Source organism: Ruditapes philippinarum, unplaced genomic scaffold (assembly GCF_026571515.1).
Source record: "Ruditapes philippinarum isolate M1 unplaced genomic scaffold, ASM2657151v2 ctg3928_1_1_1_1, whole genome shotgun sequence".
Classification (NCBI taxonomy): Eukaryota; Metazoa; Mollusca; class Bivalvia; order Venerida; family Veneridae; genus Ruditapes; species Ruditapes philippinarum.
Genome location: NW_026863809.1, coordinates 22,955 through 46,295, shown reverse-complemented (window position 1 = coordinate 46,295; position 23,341 = coordinate 22,955). Strand labels below are relative to the sequence as shown.

The window sequence follows — 23,341 nt, the reverse complement described above, 5'->3', positions numbered from 1 at the left end:
ATATTTTTTATTAATACAAGTCTTTCTGAATATATTCACTAGTTTGTTTTGTTTTCTTTATATTTAACTTTTTATATATTATATGAATTCTACGGAAAATGTGAATCATACCAACTCGATTTAAGCGTATTTTTCGAGAAGCAATATACATCAATTTCAGTGTCCTGTTGTTAGACAGCTGTACTCGATCATAAAGAAAATTATACACTTCGTAGGCAATGACACCATAACAAGCTGAATAATATGAAATTTCAGAGAAAGCTCTAACACAAATTGATATATAGATGTTTCAGAAATATTGGGGATAATTTCGGTACCGTCTGAAAAAAGTATGACACATATTTATATAAAAAATTCCACACTGATAACAGAGGTAAACTGTTTGGAAACAGCAGAACTTTTATCCTGACTTATATTTGTTGAGGCATTCTTTACCAACATCTTGAAAAACGTGATCCCTCGGAAGCATTCTCGAAAACATTAAGCATGGTTGTCATGGTTTTATTTTTCAAGTGAAATACTAGTATATTCCATACAAATAGTTTCCCTTCCAGTTACAAATATTTTCATGTGTTCATTAATACTGAGAAAATGTATTTTATCTGTTTTTGATATTAAGCCAATTGTAAAATGTCACGAGTTATAACCTAAACATTAACTGCGTTGTTCATATGTCTACTAGTAGTAAGATCATGGGAAGATGATGCTTCCGTTTTGGGCAATGGTTTAATTAAGTGCAAAATGCTAACTCAAATGAAACAAAATAGAGAGAAATAAAGAATACCTAAAGAAAGCACAACAAGACAAAATTGAAAATGTTTTCAGGCTCGGTTTGATTGAGCCTGTTCATGGACGGTAATGGAAAGTGCAAATTACCGTCAACGCCCCCTAGCACCGGCTTAAGCAGAATTCAACATTTAGTCATGGTAATGGTGAAATTTTGAATTTAGAAACAACCGCAGATGTGTTTCATTCTATGAAAAGCGGCGTATGTTCTCCAAGTAAAAGAATGCGTGTGCCATCAAAACCATCAAAATAACATAAGCTATTTATATTGTGTCAAAATTTAATTGATTAGTAATTGTGTTTTTGTCAAGCCTTATCATGTCGTGTGCAAACAAGTCACTATATTTAGTCTATATTGACAAGTTAATTCTCATATGCAGGAGGTGGAGGGCTCGGCTTAACGACTTAAGAATACTAAAACGCGTTTTATTTCGCATAGCATTAAAATGAAAAGAATTAAATTGCCTTAGGCGGTTACATCCAGTGTCAGTATGATGCGGCTCGGATGTGTTTTCTTTTTCAAAATTATCTTGGACACTCAATTGAGAGTACCTGTACCTTTTTCACCTTTTAATAAATATATTTGTTTACTTCTTGCCATATAATGTCTGCCTTTATTTTATAATGCCTAAAATATAAATATCTTAAACACTTTTAATTCTATGAGTTGAGTATATAACGCAAACAAAAATGATACAGAAAACATCTTAATATTTCGTAAAACCATTATCTTTGATGTAATGGCTACCGTTTTCTTCACAGGTAAAATACACAATATAATTATATAAATTATTCATTTCACCATATAAATAGTGATTTTTGGATTCTCATTAAAAGCAAACTTTCAATTTATGTAATAAAAACTATTATGCAATCAATTCTTTGGAAACTTCCTTTGGGAGGAAACATTACATTTGGTTAATTAAATAGATTTATCGGCAAAAGCATGACAAATGATGACAAATTGAACTTAATTAAGTAGTATTTTATCCGATCGAAATTGAAAATTGAATGCTTAATTGCTATGTCCAAGAAAGAGCAAAATCCTTAAATGATATCATCGTATTATCTAGGAGCATCCAACCTCGTTAACCATATTATTATTATATAGAAATTAATATGTTTTGTCGTATTGTAATAGGTAATAATATAATTGGTATCACTGATAGGTGTAGGAAATGAGAGTTTGGTATCAACATGATGTGACAAATATGTGTGCGATATTCAATATAATTTTGTCATTCCTTATACCATTCTCATTCGTGTAGCTCAATACAGTAAAATATGTACTTGTTTTTAATGACTGAATCCTTTCTTGTTAGAAACGTACAATTCTTTCGTATTGATAAAATAAAATTGTTCCTTATATTGGAATACAGAACACATAAAATCATTATGATCAGACAATAATAACAGATCAATCGTATATTTTTTGCCTAATTTTATTTCTCCAAAGATTTGGGTTTTTTTTGCATTTCCCATGATATAGTTACTTATTTGAATGTCATAGATAGTATATTGTTTTCAGTTGGTCTAAACTTATGAAGCAACATATTCAATTTTTTATTCCTATTTCCTATCTATGAAACACATATTTGTATGTAACTCTTGGTGAAAATATCTAGATAAGACAAGTTAGTAATTTAGAACACTGATTAATGTTCACATCTTTAATTTCACAATGCACATGCTTCATTGAGTAACTTAAAAGGAAGTATTATTCAAATTAACATGGTCATTAACATTAATCAGTTTACACAATTCCCATCTGTTCAAAAAGCATTTCATTCCTTAAGAAAATGAACACCGTTAATATCATGTTTACATTAAAGTGCTTAGGGTAAGCAATTAGTTATGAGAATGATAATCAGAAACATATGTGTCGAAATGTATCAACTATCAGAATTAATCCACAAGTACAATAATGCCAACCTATAAACTATATTTCACATTTGAAAACATTTTGATTCACGTTCAAAATACTACAGTAACCGCACATCGAAAGGTTGTACACGTTAATTTGGAAGATGACATACCTTTATTGTTATTACTGAAACCTTTTGTGCACAAGTCGCAATATCTGAACCACATAAATTCCCAGATGGATATAATGTATTGATGCATTACACATTCATTGTCTAAATATGCTATAAAAATGAAAGCAAAAACTAAAAGATACACATTTTATAATTATTTCTTGCTACATTAAAAGTGGTAGGTCCATTAATATATAATGAATTTAATTGCTGAAAGAAGTCCTAAGGGATAGTGCATTGCATGTGATGTCACATTAAAATTAATGGATATTAGCATGCGATGAGTTAAGTATTATTTTGTTTGATCGAATTTCCAAAAAAAAAAAACTATGTTGCATCAGGAAAAGTTAAATGAATTTTGTAAGGGATTATGCTCTTAAAATATATGTAATGCTGTGAGTATCAACTGAACTTTCTTTTATTGTGTTTTGAAATATAATGTAGATTACCTATCAGTTTCTTTATGCCGTTCCACAATATGTGTATATTGTTTTTCAATTGAAATATCTCGTGTTCAATCTTTAGCAGGACAAGATGTTAATGAACCAATCAATTTTGTTTAGAGTTAAATCAAATAAGAAATTCAATTATTATTGTTTTGGCACTTCAATTCATTATGGTCAAGTTTCATACTGAGCATGTTCAGAACCGTCTGACCTATGATAAGTACGTTTCTCTCCGTGCAAGACTTGTAACTTTTCATCAATTTTTGAAATATGCAAACATTCCAGTTCGTGTAAAACGAACAAATGCAAATGCTATAGACTCGAATTGCTTTTAAAGTATTCATTTCTTGTATTGTAGGGACAGGGAAGCCATTCAATTACAATGCTAAATTCCGATGATATCATAAAGATCAAAACACCAAAGTTCATAACACGGGATATGGTAATATATAAATACAGAAAATGCAATCGGTTAAAAAGTTTGCTAAGCGTTGACTTCTTGAGTCTGCAGTTTTCATGAAATTTTGTTGTGATTAATGCTTCCGAGGGATCACTTCGTTTCCAGATTGTTTTTTCTTTAGGTCATACAAAACAAATAGCTGATTAAGTATAAGGTTTAAGAAATAAAATAGTACGTCGCAATTTCGTCCAATTACATACATGGTGATATAATTCATATATTTGTGTTTAAGCATTTTAAAACTTATTTTGTGACGGGGTAGACGACACAAAAAATGGTAGTTGATTTTCAAATGGTTATTATTTTAAATGATGCTCAATTACATGTGCAGGAATTGGCCGAGGTTTGTGAAAGATAATCGGTTAACGTCAATTTTAAATACTAGGTCATAAAATACATTTTATAAGACCAGCAAGAACACTTTTATAACTGAGGTTATTAGGTCAAAGGCCAAGGTTATATTGAGTGCATAGACCAAGATATGGTTATCTTTGTTAGCGACATTTCAAATATCCGGCACCAATCGGAAGAAGTTTTTTTATTAACTTTGGTATTTTCAATGTGATATAAAACATTTTCTCCAAAGAGCAAGGTTCACTAAGCACCAAAAATGGCCCCATCTTAGATATTGATAAAAACCTAAAGGTGTATAGTACAATGTGTTACATTTTCAAAATAGACATTTATTAGGCATTTCTGGTTACTATGACGACATAATGACGTCATAATTAAAGCACCTGCTTAATTCAATTAAATCACAAATTTGACGACAATTTTCATACAAGACTAATAAATTTGTGTGTTTGACTGAATTAAACTCATAAAGATAGCAATATATTTCTTATATATTGTTAACAAAATTATAGTTTAGTTAAAATTAGACTATTGTGTCACAAAACTAATATAAAAGATAAATGGGGCACGTTTCGGATAATCCAAATTCGGATATTTAGAAATAAAAATGTGCATGCATATTATTTTTCGCCTAACTAAATGTATTTATTTTTACTTTTATAAATACTGTAAGTTTGTTCATTTTTTATCAATAAATGTCTAATTTGCTTGTTATATCCATCTACTTCTTACATTACGCTTAAAATAAGGGTGTATAGAATCAATCGCAATTTTAACGGCCTTTATAGTCAGTCTTTAGACAAGGACGTTGAACATAATAATATTGATAATAATAATGATAATAATAATAATAATAATAATAAATTATTATTATTATTATTATTATTATTATTATTATTATATTATAATAACACAAAACAGATAGGTATTTCTGTCTAACCTAACTAAACTTACACTGAGTAACTATATACATGTAAGCAAATACTATGTAAATACTAGGAGTTGTTGACTTATTCCAATGTATAGTGTAAAAGTCCGCCTAAATAAAAGTACGTTAGAATTTTTTTGTCAAGTAAAAATAATGTTTGACTGCATGCTCTTTCGGAGTATACGTAATATTTGATACTGAACTGCAAATTCGATACTATTTTCTTTTATAAATTATGATACAGCCAAATCCAGAAAACGATTTGTGTTATTTATAATTATGGAAATCAGACTTTTATTACAATTGTATTGTAATGATCCATGACGATATGAGAACTGAGAAAAAACAAGAGCTGTCACAAAACGTGACAAATGCCCCCAAAGGATTCTTAGTTCTAAACCAACTATTACATGTTAAGTGTGGTGGTAAAAATTGACAAAGTTCGAACCCCAGCAGTGAACTACATTGTATAAGTTATACAAAGAAACCTAGGTCTTGTTCACAACACATTGTCCATCTATGGTGACTTTATATTTTTAAATAAAAATTGAAACTTTCATGTATATGGAAGTTACAGAGCGGACACAACAACCACCATTTATATGTATATAACATAAATATTGTTAAAGTTTAAACGCCAGCAGTGACGTAGGAACACGGGTCTTTAGGGCAACACATCATACATTTATGATAATTTCGTATGTGAAATAAAAAAATATAATCCTTTCATGCATATTATTTTCAGAGCAGACACGACCATCTCTGCCTATATGTATATTAATATCAAAATTGACAAAGTTTGAACCCCCACAATTACCTGGACCTAAGTCATAGAAACCAGTCTTGTTAGCGACACACCATGCATCTATGGTTATTTCATGTATGAAAGAAAAATTAAAATCCTTTCATGCATACTGAATCAGAGCGGATATGACCACCACTGTCTATATGTATAAAGCCTGAATGACTGACGGAATGACAGACTGACAGACGGACAGTTCGATTTTAATATGCCATCCTTCGAGGGCATAAAACATTTATTTACATGTATTCATAATTTATGTGACATAAAACAACTCTAAGTAAGATTTGGTTTATATTATTCCAATATGCCCTTATATCTACATAATGATTGTAAATTAAACACAATCAAAAATTTAATTTAGCATTGTCTCTATTACTGTTCCTTTTAACGATTCTCTTTCACACTGTATTGAATGGCTATCAATTTCAAAATACCGCTACATGATCAGCAAAATTATCAGACCAATTTCTCACTCCTGACTGAGTCTCAACACTCCTCATGGTGTCCATATGCGAGGTACCATGTTACGGTGGAGACATCGGAACACATTCTAACTACATGTGCACCAGCCATAAGAAAGGCAGTAATTACACATCAATGCTGTCATTCGTGTAGATAATCCAATTTATGTAGTTATGGCTGCTTACATGTATGCTCTGCAATTTCGTGCACAAAATAAAAGGATCCTTTTGAATTGTGAAAAAGGACAAGTCAAGACTTTCTTGGAAACAGCTAGAGCTTAATACCATGCTTTTTTCTCATCCTGGGAAAGTGTACTGAAGACTTTTCGTCCGTTGACTCCTAACATATTTTCTGCTCTGGCAATTTCTTGTGAATATTTTTTAATGAGAATAATACTAAATTAATAAGATTTAAAACTTCTTGTTGAACTTTTATCTAAGCAATTAAATGTCAAACAAATCTTTAATATCTTAATAACTATGAAATAGCACTGACTTAAAATGCTTAAAATCTGAAGGAATAAATACATTAATGAAATAACATATTATTTACTGGAAAAGCACTATCTATTTTATTAATTATTAAAACGAAAAAAAAAAAGAGTTCATGATCAAGGTTTTGAACTCAATTCTCCTGGGTGAAAGGCTCCCATTCTACCACTGAGCTAATGCCATTCCGAAATGTAATGACATCATTAAACAAGTAGTTTTACATCAATGCAGAGGATGTGGAATTATAAAGTTTAAATACTCTACATACAGTATCTTTAAATTGTTTTGAGACTTGCAATAATTTTGTTTTCACAAAGTAAATTGAATTCTTCTTATCTACCTTTTAAAAAGACATAAAAACCTCTTAATCACTGTGTTTAAACGACCACAGTTGTTTTTGTTGTTGTTGTTGTTTTTTGTGAGGGCGAAAGAACCGGACCCAGATCAAGTATTCAGCAATAAAATAGCTTGAACAGCACAACTTCTTTCAATGAATCAATAAAATTACATAACAACACCTTGCTAATTCTAAGAATGGAATATTTAAGGCATAAGTAGAATTTCAGCATTTATTTATAAGCGTTTACATATAATTCTTTTAACTTGCCATAGTTTTGTTTACAACCGTTACAGTGGAAACCGTCGAACTCGTACCAAAACATAATCGTACTTATTTTAGTAAAAGTGCCTTTAATTTACTAGAAATGATTTTTCTGCAAAAATTTATTAAAATTTATGTTATGAATCATATTTCAACAACTTAGAATACAAAAATAATAATGTTGAGTGCAATATACATGCTCCATGATTTGCATTTACTGAAATTTATGCCAGAAAATGACGTTTAGATATTAGATAAAAATCTTATTTTGGAATAGAGCACAGGCAAGCCCCAACTTTATATTGATATAGTTGAAGCCTTTGATTCATTACAACACAATGGTGTAATGATTTTGTTGGGGCTGGACTGTGCTGATACTTTAATTTTCGTTTAAAACACCAAAAATACGTGAATTTTCCTAATTTTGCTGGAAATAGGGGTATTTCCATAGAACATAAATCATACTAAATGTAAACATATGTCTATAAATTCATATTTTTTAAACAGTTTAAGGATTGAACTTATAAATAAAACCTAAAAACAAGAACTTTTCATCAAATTATTTTTTGCCAAAATCTTGGGCAAAAATCCATGGTTAGTGAACCTAGCTCTTTATATATCAACTAAATTCACTGTCAATACAACTATTTAATTTTTATTGTCAAAACACACTATATTAATAAAATGTTATCATTAAACCACATGTTTAGGTTTTAAATATTTAGGTTTTAAATATAATTTAGTTATAAAGACTACAAATAAAATTAAATAATTCTAAATTAAGAATTGTCATATAGGATAATAATCTGTGTGATTATTTGTAAAAGTAAAACAAAGTAAAATTTAAAGGTAAATAAATATATCATGCTGCACGCGTTAGCTTGCAAATTATTACATACGATTGTCGAAATCGCTACAATATTAAATAATACATGTATATGATACTATTCAATTAACGACTCGTTTCGTCATAAATACACGATATTAAGGTTTCAAAGATTTTTTTCTCTGTACATTTTCATAGTGAGATATTAAATTCTGTTAGTCGATTTGCCCCTAACATTATTCATGTTATTTGACAATTCCGTGCTATTTATTAGGACATAACTTCTCCAGGCTAACAGACAGTCCGTATTCAATTATATAAACATTACATCAGCAACGTTATATGGTATAAGGCTTAAGGTGAATTGAGATGTTATCTTATGTTTTTTATTCCCCATAGCAAGATAATAATATCATAATTGATTGTTATGCTTAGAACGATGTTATGTTATATTGACTGCCTAATCGTATTTATATTATATTGCATTTTTATGTCTTAGACTAGTTGACTTTTATCGGAGGCTATTTTCAATTACACTTTTTTTACATTCAATTTCAATATTAAAATCTGTAAATTTTTAACATTATAAATAATCTATCTAATAATGATAAGTAATTCTTAAGATCATTCCTGCCCTGAGCAAAGGCAATCAGTCTACAATAATTCGACTTTTTGACTTAAGTTAATGGTCTTTAATAATCATTTAGTACAAATCTTAAAAAAAAATACCATGCATATTATTTATCATAAAGTCTGTATTAAACATACAGAAATTTAAAAAATGGTATAAAAATGTAAGCTGTACCTTTTGTTCAACATGAAAGGGTCAATTGAATATCCGTACTTAAAAGTAAGTTTTTAAGTTACTGTTTTTTTTCATGCACACGAAAATAATGTGATTTAAGCTTGATTTACATTGAATGGACTGTAACTGTAAAAAACTGTAAAATATTAAACAAAACAAAAAATGAAATGGATCTTTGTTGAGAAACGATATATACCTGACTCGTGCCATTTTCTACATTTGATTTTTGATGCAATATAATAAATAAAATGTTTGAGAGCAATTATTTATAGCCTGTATGTAAATGTAATTTAGTCTGGACTCGTATTTGTTTATATATGATTTAACAAAATGTTTTGTTGTAGACGACCGTAGATGTTTATGATAACAGTACATTTAGACATGATGAATAAATGCCTGCAGGAGTTGTATACTTTCCAGCACAATTTACAGTAGCAATCGTCATTTTACATATATATAGTAAGTCTTATCTTCTTTTCTGAAAATGAAACTTGAAGAAATAAACGAAAATATAAACTTTAATATTTTGAATAATATACCTGATTTATACAAGCTTATTGTTTAATGACAATGTTTTATTTATTTGTTTCATTGACTTAATTGTTTAAAATACTATGTACTAAAATGTTTTCCGTAAAGATTATAATTATCTAGCTTTCCTCAGCACCAAATTGAAAATGACTACAAGGTACAAATATTTATGGGCAGGTTACTAATGCCCTTTTATGACGCTGCTTCATTCGATGTCATCGAAAACTATTAGTACTACGAAACATTGAAAGATGGAGTGAAACTGCCGGGAAGGCAGGAAATGCGAACGCGCTGGCGTGTTGCGTCTGTTAAGGAAATCTGACAACATAGACGTTTGACAATTTTCTAAAAGATGATGGAGATAACTTTGTTCAAATGGTTTAATTGGAAGAGAAGGAAAAATCGTGTTTGAAAATAAGTGTCCCGACCGACATTCAATACGTTTAAGATGTCAATGAAGAAGTACATCGGAGAAGACTGTCGTCTTACTATCATTTATTTTGTAACAGCTAAGGAGATCACTCATAGAAATGTTTACAACATACAGCATGATACCCTGTGTATGCTGTGTGAAAGCTCATAGGAAATTTCTTGGTGGGGGTAATGTAAGGACTATGTACCTTAACGCTTTATGCCATGGTTATCAACGCGTCCCAAGGTGATGTCAAGTAGATCTGGCTTTTCTGCGTTTTTGTTTTATGATTATTTTGTTAAATTATTTTAGCTCTGATATGTTCAATATTATTCTAAAAAGAAGTGGCGGAAGATATGTATCAGATATCGAAATGTATTGTATTTAATTTCCAATGTTAATTGAAATTACGTTTTTACAGGACAACTCAATTTATTTTCTAATCAACCCTCGTTTCAAAATTACAATAATTATGTTTTTCTTTTCCCCAGCTTGAACTGATCTCATAGAATCGTATAGCTCTTTACAAATTAATCTTAAACTGATCAATGAATGATCTTTTGTCTTCAGTATAAAACACATTACTTTTGTAACAAAGATTCTAAATATACAGAAAGAATATAAATCAATGTGATAAGAAAACAATTACAAATAGAAATCGTACTAGTCTTTTCAGACAATGTGATTAAATGCTATTTGTTCCTTAAATATATTGAATGTTATTTGTTTATATATATTTTGTTCAATAGTTAATGCTGTTAATTTCGATTTCTTCTGCTTTATGGTAGATGAAAATGATCGAAGATCATTTTTAGTATTTACTTAGGAAATAGAGATAAACGGAATGCCAAAACGACAAAATTGAAAATGTTAATGTGTCACGTTAGTGTCATTCAATGAAAAGCGGCATATCGTCCTTATTTAAAAGAAAGCGTGTGTCCTTAACGAGAAAACAATAGGCAGAACTAAATGAAATCGAATTTGAACGGGACCTGACGTTACGAAGCCTGCATATCACAGACAAGGGGTCAAAAAGACAAATTTGAAAAGCAGGCGACATATGCTTATGATGATTATACAGTATTTAAGTAGGAATAAATACGTTTTAAAAGAAAAGTTCCGCTATAAGGAACTAAAATACCCTAAAACACACACACAACAATAATGTAGTGATGAACGATCTTCAAGGATAAAGGTTGTTTTCTTATGGATTGAGGCATCAGAGATGCATCCACCGTTCAACACCGCTTGATCGTTAGAGGCGACTAGATCGTTTTACATTACTGGTGTATATCCCCTAGTGTGGCATGAAGATTTTATCGGCACCAAATGATCTAGTAAACTATGCTGGCGCTCCTTCAACCCCTTCCATAAAAAACAACAACAACAACAACAAAACAATAATAAGAACAACAACAAAAAACAAACAAAAGACAAACAAACAAAAAACAACAAAAAAACAAAAAACACGCACACACACACACACAAATACCATAACATATACACCAACATTTTTGGAAATTAAAGGTTTTATATGAAGTAGTAACGGGCAAATATTGCATAAACCTTTAAATAGTTTAATATATCCTGAACACTTAAAACCGCATGGACCTTATCAAGAAGTACCTACACTGTTAAATCTAGATTTTTAAAAATATAAATGAAAATGGATTGGTTAAAAACAATTGATATGATATGATTATATCAATGTCTACATTATTATATTTACCAAATAATTGTTGCCTTTGGCCTTTGTCTGATGACGAAAACATAAATTGATTGATGGTAAAACTACTTCAGACATTTTCATCATTACTAAGCGATATTTACCTATTGTTTATTCCTCGATACTACGACTCAGCATTTCATTGCCTCGAAATAGATAAATACAAAGATTCATATAAGTACAACCTTTGATTGCTCGACAATTGGTTGTTATATTTAGAAAAAATTCATTAAAGTAAACTACAACTTATAAGTTTTAGTTATGAAAATTCATTCTTAGTCATATATATTTACGACGTATATTTTTATACAAAGTGTAACTGTGTCTGCATTTTATATGTTACAGTGACTATACATTCATGTTGATAGCCGTGAATCAAAACAAATTTCAATCATCTTGGTGTGTGGATTCCGTACTTGTATTAAATCACCGTTTGTAAAAACAATCATACGCTTCCTTTGTAAGGCACACCCTGTCTGAGAAATATGTGGGTACGGCAGCTCCGGTCTGACAGTTGTCTACATCCGCCCACACTAGCCACCAATCGTAACGTTTTAAGGCACACGAACACTGTCGGTAAACAACTAGGTCACAACCATTACTGGTCTGTGTCCTTATATATGGGAAACATTCCCTCATTTTAATTCTTTAACTTAAATTTTTGCATATTATTATGCTCATTATCAGTAATATGACGTTCTACCTATATCGTTACACCCTTGGTTGGCCGTATGCAAGATTGATATATTATACCTTTCAACTAGTGGCTATACTTGTTTTATGAAGTGTTCATTGCTGATTGGCAAAGTTACTATAATTTTCTTCTCATCATTAACATATATTGCTTGGTAAGACAACACCTCTCTTCATAATGTTTTATACTGAGTTATTTAGTTCTTACAACAGTCAATAAAGTCAAAATTTGACAACCTCGTTTGAACAACATCTTAACGAGTGTTAATCTGAAATTACTGTATTTTATTTCCTCAAATAGCACAACCTAAGTTATTGCATTTCATAGCCTTAAGCATAATTTACTGACCTGATAAAAGTATCGTATTAATATGATTTACTCAAGAAAAGTATTTTCTATGCTACTAAACAGTTGGATTTTCAATACTTATAGGAATACTTTATTTGTATGACTAAAAGATTTTAATCAAAAACGATAATGTAAACTGTTTTTGACACGGTGTTTTATATATATGACAAAATTATCGTAATCCAAACAACAAAACATCCGTGTATTTTTTTATTTCAAACTTGTTTAATACCGTATCATGAGCAGAGATAGATACCACTACTATAGTTTTATATTGGAAAGTGAAGGAGGACATCTAATATTGTTATTGGAAATATGTGAAGTGACGTTCGTTGTCTGCTTGCCATTTGTATGCGGTATTAGTTCTCGTCTTGTGATCTACTGTAGCCATACTTGGGTTTTACTTTAATCATGCAGTGTCATTGTTTGCGACGAATTGAGTAAAAAATAAGGAGTAATAACTAATATAATTCTTATATAACTTGTTTATGTGCAAAATATAACAAGGTTTTAAATGAATAATTTTATAAATGCAGTAGGCTTTGTTTCTTTGTAATTGTTTTACTTAAATAAATCACTTTAATAATAAAAACAGCTCTTTTAGATACAAACAATTTGCTTCAAACAATCAAAGAAAAAGATGGATAAGATTTCTGTGAACCGATTTTCTTTTCGTAGAAAAGGAAGTCATAAAAAGGATAAACAAAAGAAGACAAACATGAGGATAAAATTGATGAAGTTGAACCGCCAAAATTAAAGTACATTAGGTAAGATTATGTTTCAAAATTGATTTCATATAGAATTTAATACAGTATGTCCTGGCATTTTTTATCAAATAACTTTTTGATGGATTCATGTATGGTCGTTTTTAAATGTCCTAAAATTCAAAATTGTTCAAAAAAGTAATGTAAAACCAAATTTAATGAGTTTGATTTATATTTTTATATAGATTTGTATAATTAAAAAAAATAGTTTAGATTTTCACCATCATAATAAAAGCAGTGTTGCTTAACAAAATGTTTGATCACTTCCATCCTGTCATATTATTTCAAATTATGAAATTGGTTTGGTTCATTTTTTAATTTTGCAAATATATCTTTGATAAGGACATGATGCATTATTGTGTACAAAACAGTTTTTTAAAATGATTGCACAGAACATTTTTATATAAAATATGACATCTGCAAACCTCTTGTTTGATAATATGATAACATATTTCTTTCTGTTAATTTCATTATTATAGCATTTGTTGTAAATTTTATATCAGCATGATAACAAAATGATAATATCAATGGTATGGCTGACTCAAATCAAATTTGAACGTCAAATTCTAAGGCATTCATGTTTTCTCCAGCTTTGCTTTTTTTAGTTTAATTTTGTTATTAATAAGTTAAACTGAATAAACTGACACATTAGACATGTATTCTACATTTTGTTTTGTTTGTTTTTGTGGAAAAACCATATAAGTATATTTAAGAATATGTAAAATGCTTACTTGAATTACAAACATAAACTTGTAGTTTGAAATCAAGTAATTCTAGTACAAGATTGTAAATCATAATATTCAGTCAATTACAACAATTCTTTCAATGCAACAAAACCTTAAAAACTTTTGGAAATAAAACAAAGTGTTTTCCTTCCGTAATTGTACAAATTGTAGCGGGGAACGTATAAAATATGAAAAAACAAGATCAACAAGGAAGGGCGGCGCTCAGTGTACGCAAAAACGCAAAACGATCCTCGATATTTTTTTATAGTTGTTTGAAGCAGCATTGTCTCTGCGTTCATCAATTTTTAGCTATCTGAAAAGTAAAATGTGATGTTAAATTATAGAGATAGTTATACAAATGTAACGACCATATGACATGAAAAATGTTTTTGCAGTATCACTTATTTACTATATGTCACTCGTAGTCTGTTAATAAAACACTTAACTAATTATGTACTAAAGAGATATACCTCTTGAGGAATGACACCAAATTTACTTTTCATTACTACAGAAATAAATAAAAACAATTTGGTATGTTATCAATGAAGCCTGAACATTAATTAATAAAATAACATGCGTTACTCCCCTCAACATCTAACATGTTCATTAATGTATATAATGTTGCAGAATTCAGAAAAAGTTCACGAGTTAAAATAGTTGTTAGGAAACATTCAAGAGACAAAGCAGTTATTTGTGTCAACTGTCTCAAACTTGCTTCTACATATAGAGGAATATTGCCTTTATAAATGTATGTGCATGAAGGGTTTATTCTTTTTATCTTCAGACACATTAAGATACTCAAGAAACGCATTGGTTATTTAAATCATATTCTTTCTTGAGCTACAAGTAAGTCGTAAATGTGAATATGTAATGCAACAATCCTGAGATAGCTATATACTTATAATAAGCAGATGGAGGGACACACAGCTGTCTTAAGTTATAAATGTCTTTATTTATTTTATGTCAGTGATAATCTGTAAAAGGAGTATCATGTAGTGGGAAACCCACTTGGGAGAGGGTAACAATGAGAAATTAAAAGATCAAGAGAAATTCATAGTGACTCTGTTTTTGATTACACTACCGCCATTCAACATTTCCCCTCTTCCAAACCGAAAGGGTCTCTTATAATATAATTTACGTTGCTTTCTATAAAAGAAATGTGTAAATTATTAACAAAGTCATGCAAAAAATGTTAAACTACACGGGCTGAAAAGAAACGTTTTAATAACCGGTTATTTGTTAGGCTCTAGAAATACTGGTTTTCCTAACGAAACGACCCTTTTATCAGGTCCGCTGCAAAAAAAAAGCCATACCTCATTTTTACCCAAATGTGGTGCATGTAGTTTCGCCCTGTATAGAACCGTATTTTTGATCTTTAAGCCTTTATTATTAACTTTCAAACATAAACTGAGATATGACGTTAAAGACTGTTTAAAGGTATACGTTCATTATCAAACAACATATTAATACAACAGTAGTTACAAAATTACTTCATTTTGGTTTTTGTGTAAATTATTAATTATTTTCATTCTGAGCAATCATAAGATAAAACAATGTATCTGTCTGTTTTAATAAAACAATTGCTGAAACTGTTAGTGCTTTAGCTGTCAAGATCGGAATCAATGGTTTTAATATATGCTTTAATCAGTCTGTAGAATGGGATTGACAATACATTATATCTTTTAGCTTATGCACCTGGAACGTTCCCACTTAGACATTTACTAAAAAGAATATCTATAATTTTACATTATCATTTGGATACATTTCAGATAAAACAAAACCATACATTGATACGTTTTATACACTATCCAATATTTTTCATGGGAAGTTGGATTAAGCAAATTTAATATAAATCAACATCTTGACACATGAATATTAAATGATCAAAATAGAAGTTAACATGATATTAGCATAGACAACTAAGTCTTCCCCGGTGGTTGACCCTTGTATACTCTTTTTGTTTGGGGTCCTGCTGGGCTCCATGCTGGTGGTCATATGTTTCTTTGTTATTGTGAGATGCGTGTTTAAATGCAACACTTCCTTGTTGATCTTTGTTGTTTTTTTTATATTCTAAAACAGATCTCATAAGCCGTGAACCATATTTAACATGCTCTAAATTATTTCTATCATTCATTTTTGCTTTTTATTACATTTGCTTTATCTTCAAACACCTGTAAACATTAACAGGATTGGTTTGCCCCCTCGCATTGCAAAGTTATACTGGGATATGCCATTCATATATCTTCATTTTGCATCGATAGTTTAAAAAAAACAACAAACAAACAAGAAAAAAATCACGCAGTGTTCAAGAAGAATTAAATAGAAATAACTAGATACCTTATGTAAAAAACAAAAGCACTTCGTTACGGTAGAGAGCTTGTGTAGTAATCGCCCATGCCCACAAATGCATTTCATTCAGGCTCTTAAATATTTCTTATTTTCAATATCTTATTCTTTGAACCCGTTTAATGAAATATAAAGTAATCCAAAACTTTTTAATTAGTTACAGAGCTGTGATAAAACCAATATAATGTTTAAACAAGATCTGAATTTGACGACAAACTTATTGGATGTCTTTATTGTTTCAGTCAGAAAGAGGCGAGAGAAATCGAACAAGAATTATTTACAGAATATGCCTTTAATGTTGATCAACTTATGGAGCTTTCGGGATATAGTTGTGCTGTTGCCATAGCAAATGTGAGTTATTACTTATATAGTTCACTCTTGAGTTTTACTATTGCTTTTTATGTTTTACGTTGTTTTCCTTAAAAGAAATTTATTTATTTATAATATAGCTTTATTTTCTTGGAGGCAATGATCAAAAGAAATCAGCAATTTCTATGATACGATGTTATAAATGTTCAATATTAAATTACCCTTTGTAAAAACCTTTCCTTAAGAATATTTGATATTGTCTTTGCAATTAGTAAATGCCTATTCTTCTTATGATTCTGGAGAACTGACAATTATTTTCTGATAAGATTGATATAAACACTATTACAAAGGTTGCTTATAATGAAGCACCGCAGTTATCGATTGCTCTACACTTTGCAAAAGATCAAAGGCTACTAATTTTACGCCAACATGATTAATGTGTCTTGAATAATTTTAAAAGCGTGGCAGTACAGACGCAGTATTTACCATATTGTATAAAAAAGCGATGTGCATAAAACTCTTTAATAATCTCATGTATTTTTTGCATGCTTAGATTAAAAAATTGTTGGTTACTTTTATACAAATAACATGTTTTTAAGTGTTACCCTGTTGAAAAGATGACAAAAGATAACCATGCTGTCCTTGTCTGCTGTGGACCTGGAAATAATGGCGGGGATGGACTTGTGTGTGCCAGACATCTGAAAATGTTTGTATGTTAATGTTTGTATTTTATTCAGTTTTTATGCACTACCAATACATTAGTTTTAGATGTACAGTAGCTGTGCGTGCAAGTTCTGTCTTTCATTTTCTTATTTGCTATCATTTAAACCAAAGATGATTTTAATTAAATATTTGTTTTTAGCTCACCTGAGCTAGCTCAGGATGAGCTTTTAGGATCGTTGAATGTCCGTCGTCTGATGTATGTTATAGTTTTTAGTTTTTCTGCACTACTGATATAGTAGTATTAGGATGTACTGTATCTGTGCCTGCAAGTTTTGTCTTTTATTTTCTATCATTTCAACCATATAATTGAAATCAAATATTTGTTCTTTTTTATATTTTATACCCACATATTTCGATCCATATGAGAATTAACCTTGTTGGTGTTATTATTGTTATCATCACTTGTTTACAGCCACTGTTGTTATCAATTGCTTTACATTTACATCTGTTATTTTTGAATAAACATTGCTATAAAAAGTGGAAAAAGTAAACCCAGTACTAATTATTATCATATTAAATGAAAGCATAAGGATTTGCACCTTCAGCGGACAAAAACAATACAAATAATTTACATCTACATTTTATGCGTATACTCCTGTTTTGTGTTTTCTGTTGTATTTATTGCAGGGATATAAGCCAACAATATTTTATCCAAAGAGACCGAACAAGCCTCTATTTAACCGCCTGTATAAACAATGCGAAGGCTTGGACATGCCTTTATTATCATTCTTTCCGTCAGAAGCACATCTTATTACAGACTCATACAATTTCGTCGTTGATGCATTATTTGGATTAAACTTTGATGGTAATTTGGAGCTTCGTTATGTTGAATTTTACGAAATATTCATTCAAATCACATGACCATTGCAGTGTCGGTATGACCTTCAACCAACTAACCAGTCACTCAATCAAACAAACCAAGCAAATAAACGCACATTATGTGGTTTATAATTATGTATTATATACGCAAATTGTTTAATTGTATTGTGAGTCTAAAATCATAATTTCTGTAGCCACAGAACACATCAAATTATTTTTAGCTTATTTGTTGTCACTTATAATGTAATAAAGTATAGTTTTTTACGATTTTTTTGTTTGTTTTAAATTATACCATTGTTAATAAGTATTTAAGAAAGTGACTAACACAAAATCGTTGCTCTTTTGAACAAAATATAGAATGACTGTCGTTTTAATTTTGTTCTCTCGACAGGCCCTGTAAGAACGGACTTCGAGTCTGTAATGGATACTTTAAAGAAAGTCGAATCACCAATTTGCAGCATAGATGTACCATCGGGTATGTAAATATTCTGACAATGTTACGTCAATTCGCAACTCCAATTAATTAACATATACAGCTAATTGTTTAAGAATAAGCTTTTTCTCGGGCACATAAGGTTTTATATTGTACTGGTAAATACCTGTCTCAAAAACTTTAATACCACTTTTGGCAAAACATCAAGGAACGGACTGTTTAATACTTTAATGATAACAGGCCCTGCATTTATTGTGTGTAATACGCTAGACATTATTTTGTTTTAATACATGAACCTCATATTTCTCTGACATACTCGTATTATTTAGCATTTTTGTATATACTATATATGTTAATTGAAGGTATGGATATGTTTAATAACTTTCAAAAGGTAAATCTGTCCTATTTAAGATTTGGTCAATATTTTCATTAAAAAAATCTTACTTTATTTGTATGCATTTATATATTTAGGATTTTAGCTTAATTTGGGAATCAATAACAGTTTTTATTGCATAAGACTAATAAAGCATATCATGTATTTTATTATTTTATTTAATAAATGAAATGTTTTGTTATATATCATTGAAGAACGTATACATTTGATTATAAATGATTCACGTAATGTTGATACATATTTAAAACTTAAAAATACATCAAGAGTTTTTGTTTTTATTTTAAGACTAGGACCTGGAATTGTGCAATAAAACCATGACATTAAATATGTGCCTAACTATATTAATTTTACGATATTCATTTGAATTCATTCGAGTAGTTAATGCTATTTCCATGTTTCAGGATGGGATATCGAGTCCGGCGATGAAAATGGACTGAAACCAGATATGCTTATTTCTCTTATCGCTCCTAAAAACTGTGCAAAGTTTTTTAAAGGCAAACATCACTATCTTGGAGGTCGGATTGTCCCCAAAACACTTGAACAAAAATATGAGTTGAATTTACCGATGTACCAAGGTACTAATTGTGTAATTGAGCTTAAAATGGACGATGAGGAAAGTGAGGACAGTAGTGACAACAAAAGTGATTATTAAGTTAGGACATTTTTCGTTTTCTAGATGTATCTTTAAATTTAATTCAATGTTTTGCTCCTAAATGAGACATTAAAACAAGGCCACGAACATGTCAAAGAACAATGCATATGATAGTTCGTGCTGGGAATATTCGACTATGAAGTACTGGTTATAATGATATTATAGTTACATTCATCGGATTTCTGTAGAACTTCTCAATGCTCGCAATTAAACATAAATCACGAAGTCATTATTAACGACAGGTGATCTTTTTAGTAGAAAAACTTGACGTGTTCCTTTTATTTATTATTATTATTTCTTATTTGTCCTTTATTTATTTTTTTCTCATTTTATTCTACGGATACACATATTGTTCGCCTGTGTATATTTTACAAGACATTGAATATATTAATCCTTTTACTTTCTGTCATATTCACCATGTTTATTTAAAACTTTTAAAAAATATAAAGTAAACGTCTGTTATAAGTTATTTTTTAAAAAGATTACCATTTTTTATTGTTAAAATGTATGTAACAATTTCTGAAAAGATATGATTCGCAAAATAAATGGACAGTCTTCTACTTATTAATTGATGTACATTAGCTATTGAGTATTGTAGTTTATGCTTAAGTTGAAGTCAAATCACTACTGTTGTGCGTACGTTTTGATAGGTATTTTTGTGACATGTGTTTGTTCGTTGTTGTTGTTTGTTTGTTTTTGTTTGTTTTTTTTCACGTTAATGTTTGTCTATTCGAAATATAACGAACATGTCACATCTGACATCTATACAAATCATTAGAAGAGCATCATTAAACATTGGTTTGCCTTAAATGCAAATAAATCGTATTATTTTATAAGGCGTAATATGCCTTTTAAAGGGAAATAAAGCTTACCCTGCTTCAGCCGTCTATATTCAATTATATTTCCTTAGAATTATTTCAGTCTTTCAAAGTTAATTTCATATTTAACAACATATCTTACTTTACCACTATGTGAATGTTGACCACACTTCACAGGAATGATCTTTTATTTGCATTTACACAGTATTATACAAACATATCTTAAAAAGTGCCTGTACCGAAAAGTACAATATTCAAGATGTGGAAAGCCAGTAAGTAGCGACGGGCGATTTATGTCTCTCCAAGATAAAGATGTTGGGGCGTCCGTGGCCGGGTGGTTAAGGTCGTTGACTTCAAACCACTCGCCCCTCACCGCTGTGAGTTCGAATCCCGACAGGGACTTTGGATTCTTTCATGTGAGGAAGCTCTCCAGCTAGCTTACGGAACGTCGGTGGTTCTACTACTCAGGTGCCCGTTCGTGCCTGAAATAATGCACGGAAGGGCACCTGAGGTCTTCCTCCACCAATAAAGCTGGAACGTGGCAATATGACCTATACTGTGTCGATGTGACGTAAAACCCAAAGCAAACAAACAAAACAAACAATGTCGCTCCAAAAATTTATCATTCATGTCATTTACGTCAAATTTTACTTTAATATAAACGATAATTGGAAGATCTAGCTATTTATATTTTCTTATATAAAACAAAAAAACGCGAATGATCTGACATAGGTGGTTAATACCTACATGAATTGTTTAAAAGATCTCAAAAAATACATTTGCAAACCAATCATGTGAAAAACCTCAGTGATGTCCCTTTAAAGAAAAACGATAACACGACCAGTGCATAACCGTTAATTTTAGTCTATTTCTTAATAGCTTAAGTGTAAGACATACATTACTAACAAATAAATGCCCAGGAAACTACATTTGCTTTTCTATAAAGTTGAGATGACAGGAAAATGGAAACAGTTTGAACGTCGAAATGAAAACTATTTTGGTTATAATGGAACATCGATTCTGCTGACAGGTAAATTTTCAATAAATTCTATATTTACATTTTATCTAGTAAATGAATATGATTGCTATAAAGCCAAATCTACGATAATCCTTACACTAAAAGATGAGTTTAAATAGTGAAGCTAATAATTTATATGAAATGCGTATATACTCGAAGTTTAAGCACATTGTTTCGCCAATATTATTGTAGAGAACTTTAATTGTGATTGATCAACACGTCAATATACACTAGAAAGTCTTTTAAGTATTCTGGTACACATCGGCAATATAGCTGAACCTTCTTTTGCTCTCTCGTGACAATAAGTGAAGTCTATGTCATTGTAAATTTGGCATCAAAAACTGAATATCATGAATATCACTATTATCAAGCTGAAGGTGATTTATTTATGGGAAATTATTTTTACATTAAATGTTTTTATCTTCACGTGGGAAACATATTACGTGCTCAATAGCAAGTGTTAAAACATGGTCTAATGTGAATTTAATATCTATTTCCATATCAATATTTTCAGTTTTTTTTCTAAATAACTTAATGCGAAATCACGATTTATTTATTTTGTCTGTAATGGTATATTATAATTGGATTTCAAAAGGAAATGCAAATCATGTAAACTAAATCAATTAAGTATATGCATGTTGTCAAATAACATTTGAATTATAACAGCAATATCATTTTCCTATTGAAAGACAGCTGCGCCCAATTATTTTATAAATTACAAAGCTCAGGGAACATGAATCTTTATAACTAGATTAGTCATCATCAGAGAAAGATTTCAAAGGCTCTTTGAAATGATAATCAAATATGCAATACAAAACTAAATGTTTCATTGAAGTAAACGTCAAACTATAAAAAAACGAAAAGAAAAAAAAACATAAATAAAAGATTATTTGTTTGATATTTTAAAGACATCGCGTTTATGGTATCGTTTTATTAATTAACTGTACGTCGCAACTACAAAACGTTTTAAATCGTTAGATATATAAATCAGTTTGTTCAAATTTATATTGAACCTTAGCATAGTTCCTTATTATTTCTTATTATCCTTTCGATTGTATTTTAAATTAATCCATAGCAACCAGTGCCTGATTCTGTTTCAAATGTAGCCTAAAATAACACGTTCCGATGTTTTCTCAAAACTGCAAAATGTTTTATGTACTAGTCTATTTCAAATATAATGACTTTATGATATATAATCTACTTGCTGTATATACTAATCTAAACATTTGTTATTGATGTATTCAGGTACAATAATATAAATTTACTATCTAGTGAAAGACTATTCAGCTGTCAACATATTGGGCAAGGCACAGGCTTAGTCTGGTATAGGTGTTGCTGTTCTGTTCGGAACCAATAGAATCAGTATATGTGATAACAACAGTATATAACGAACTCTTTTTTTTCACACAAACATTTCTTTCATATTTCGATAGAACTTCAAATGCATAAAGTACAAGGAGAGTTGTATAATTATGATTTGTTTGAAAATTACACAGACCATTTCCTTTCCTTATATGTAACTTTTTTAAAGGAGATGACAGATAATTATTTCGGATACACTCCAAATATAAAGCAATATGGCCAAATGAAAAATTGTAACACGCTTTATTATCAAGTGCTTTAATACAC

The 23,341-nt window shown here is 30.0% G+C and overlaps 1 protein-coding gene across 1 annotated transcript; it reads left to right on the top strand.

Moving 5' to 3' along the window:
- The first annotated feature begins 13,295 nt into the window (after nucleotides 1-13,295).
- Nucleotides 13,296-20,435, top strand: LOC132723398 (NAD(P)H-hydrate epimerase-like). Its single transcript, XM_060708112.1, has 6 exons — nucleotides 13,296-13,478; nucleotides 16,789-16,897; nucleotides 17,455-17,565; nucleotides 18,206-18,383; nucleotides 18,789-18,872; nucleotides 19,626-20,435. Exons 2-6 carry the CDS (start codon nucleotides 16,856-16,858, stop codon nucleotides 19,874-19,876), a joined length of 666 nt encoding a protein of 221 aa, XP_060564095.1. The 5' UTR covers nucleotides 13,296-13,478; nucleotides 16,789-16,855; the 3' UTR covers nucleotides 19,877-20,435.
- The last annotated feature ends 2,906 nt before the right edge of the window (nucleotides 20,436-23,341 follow it).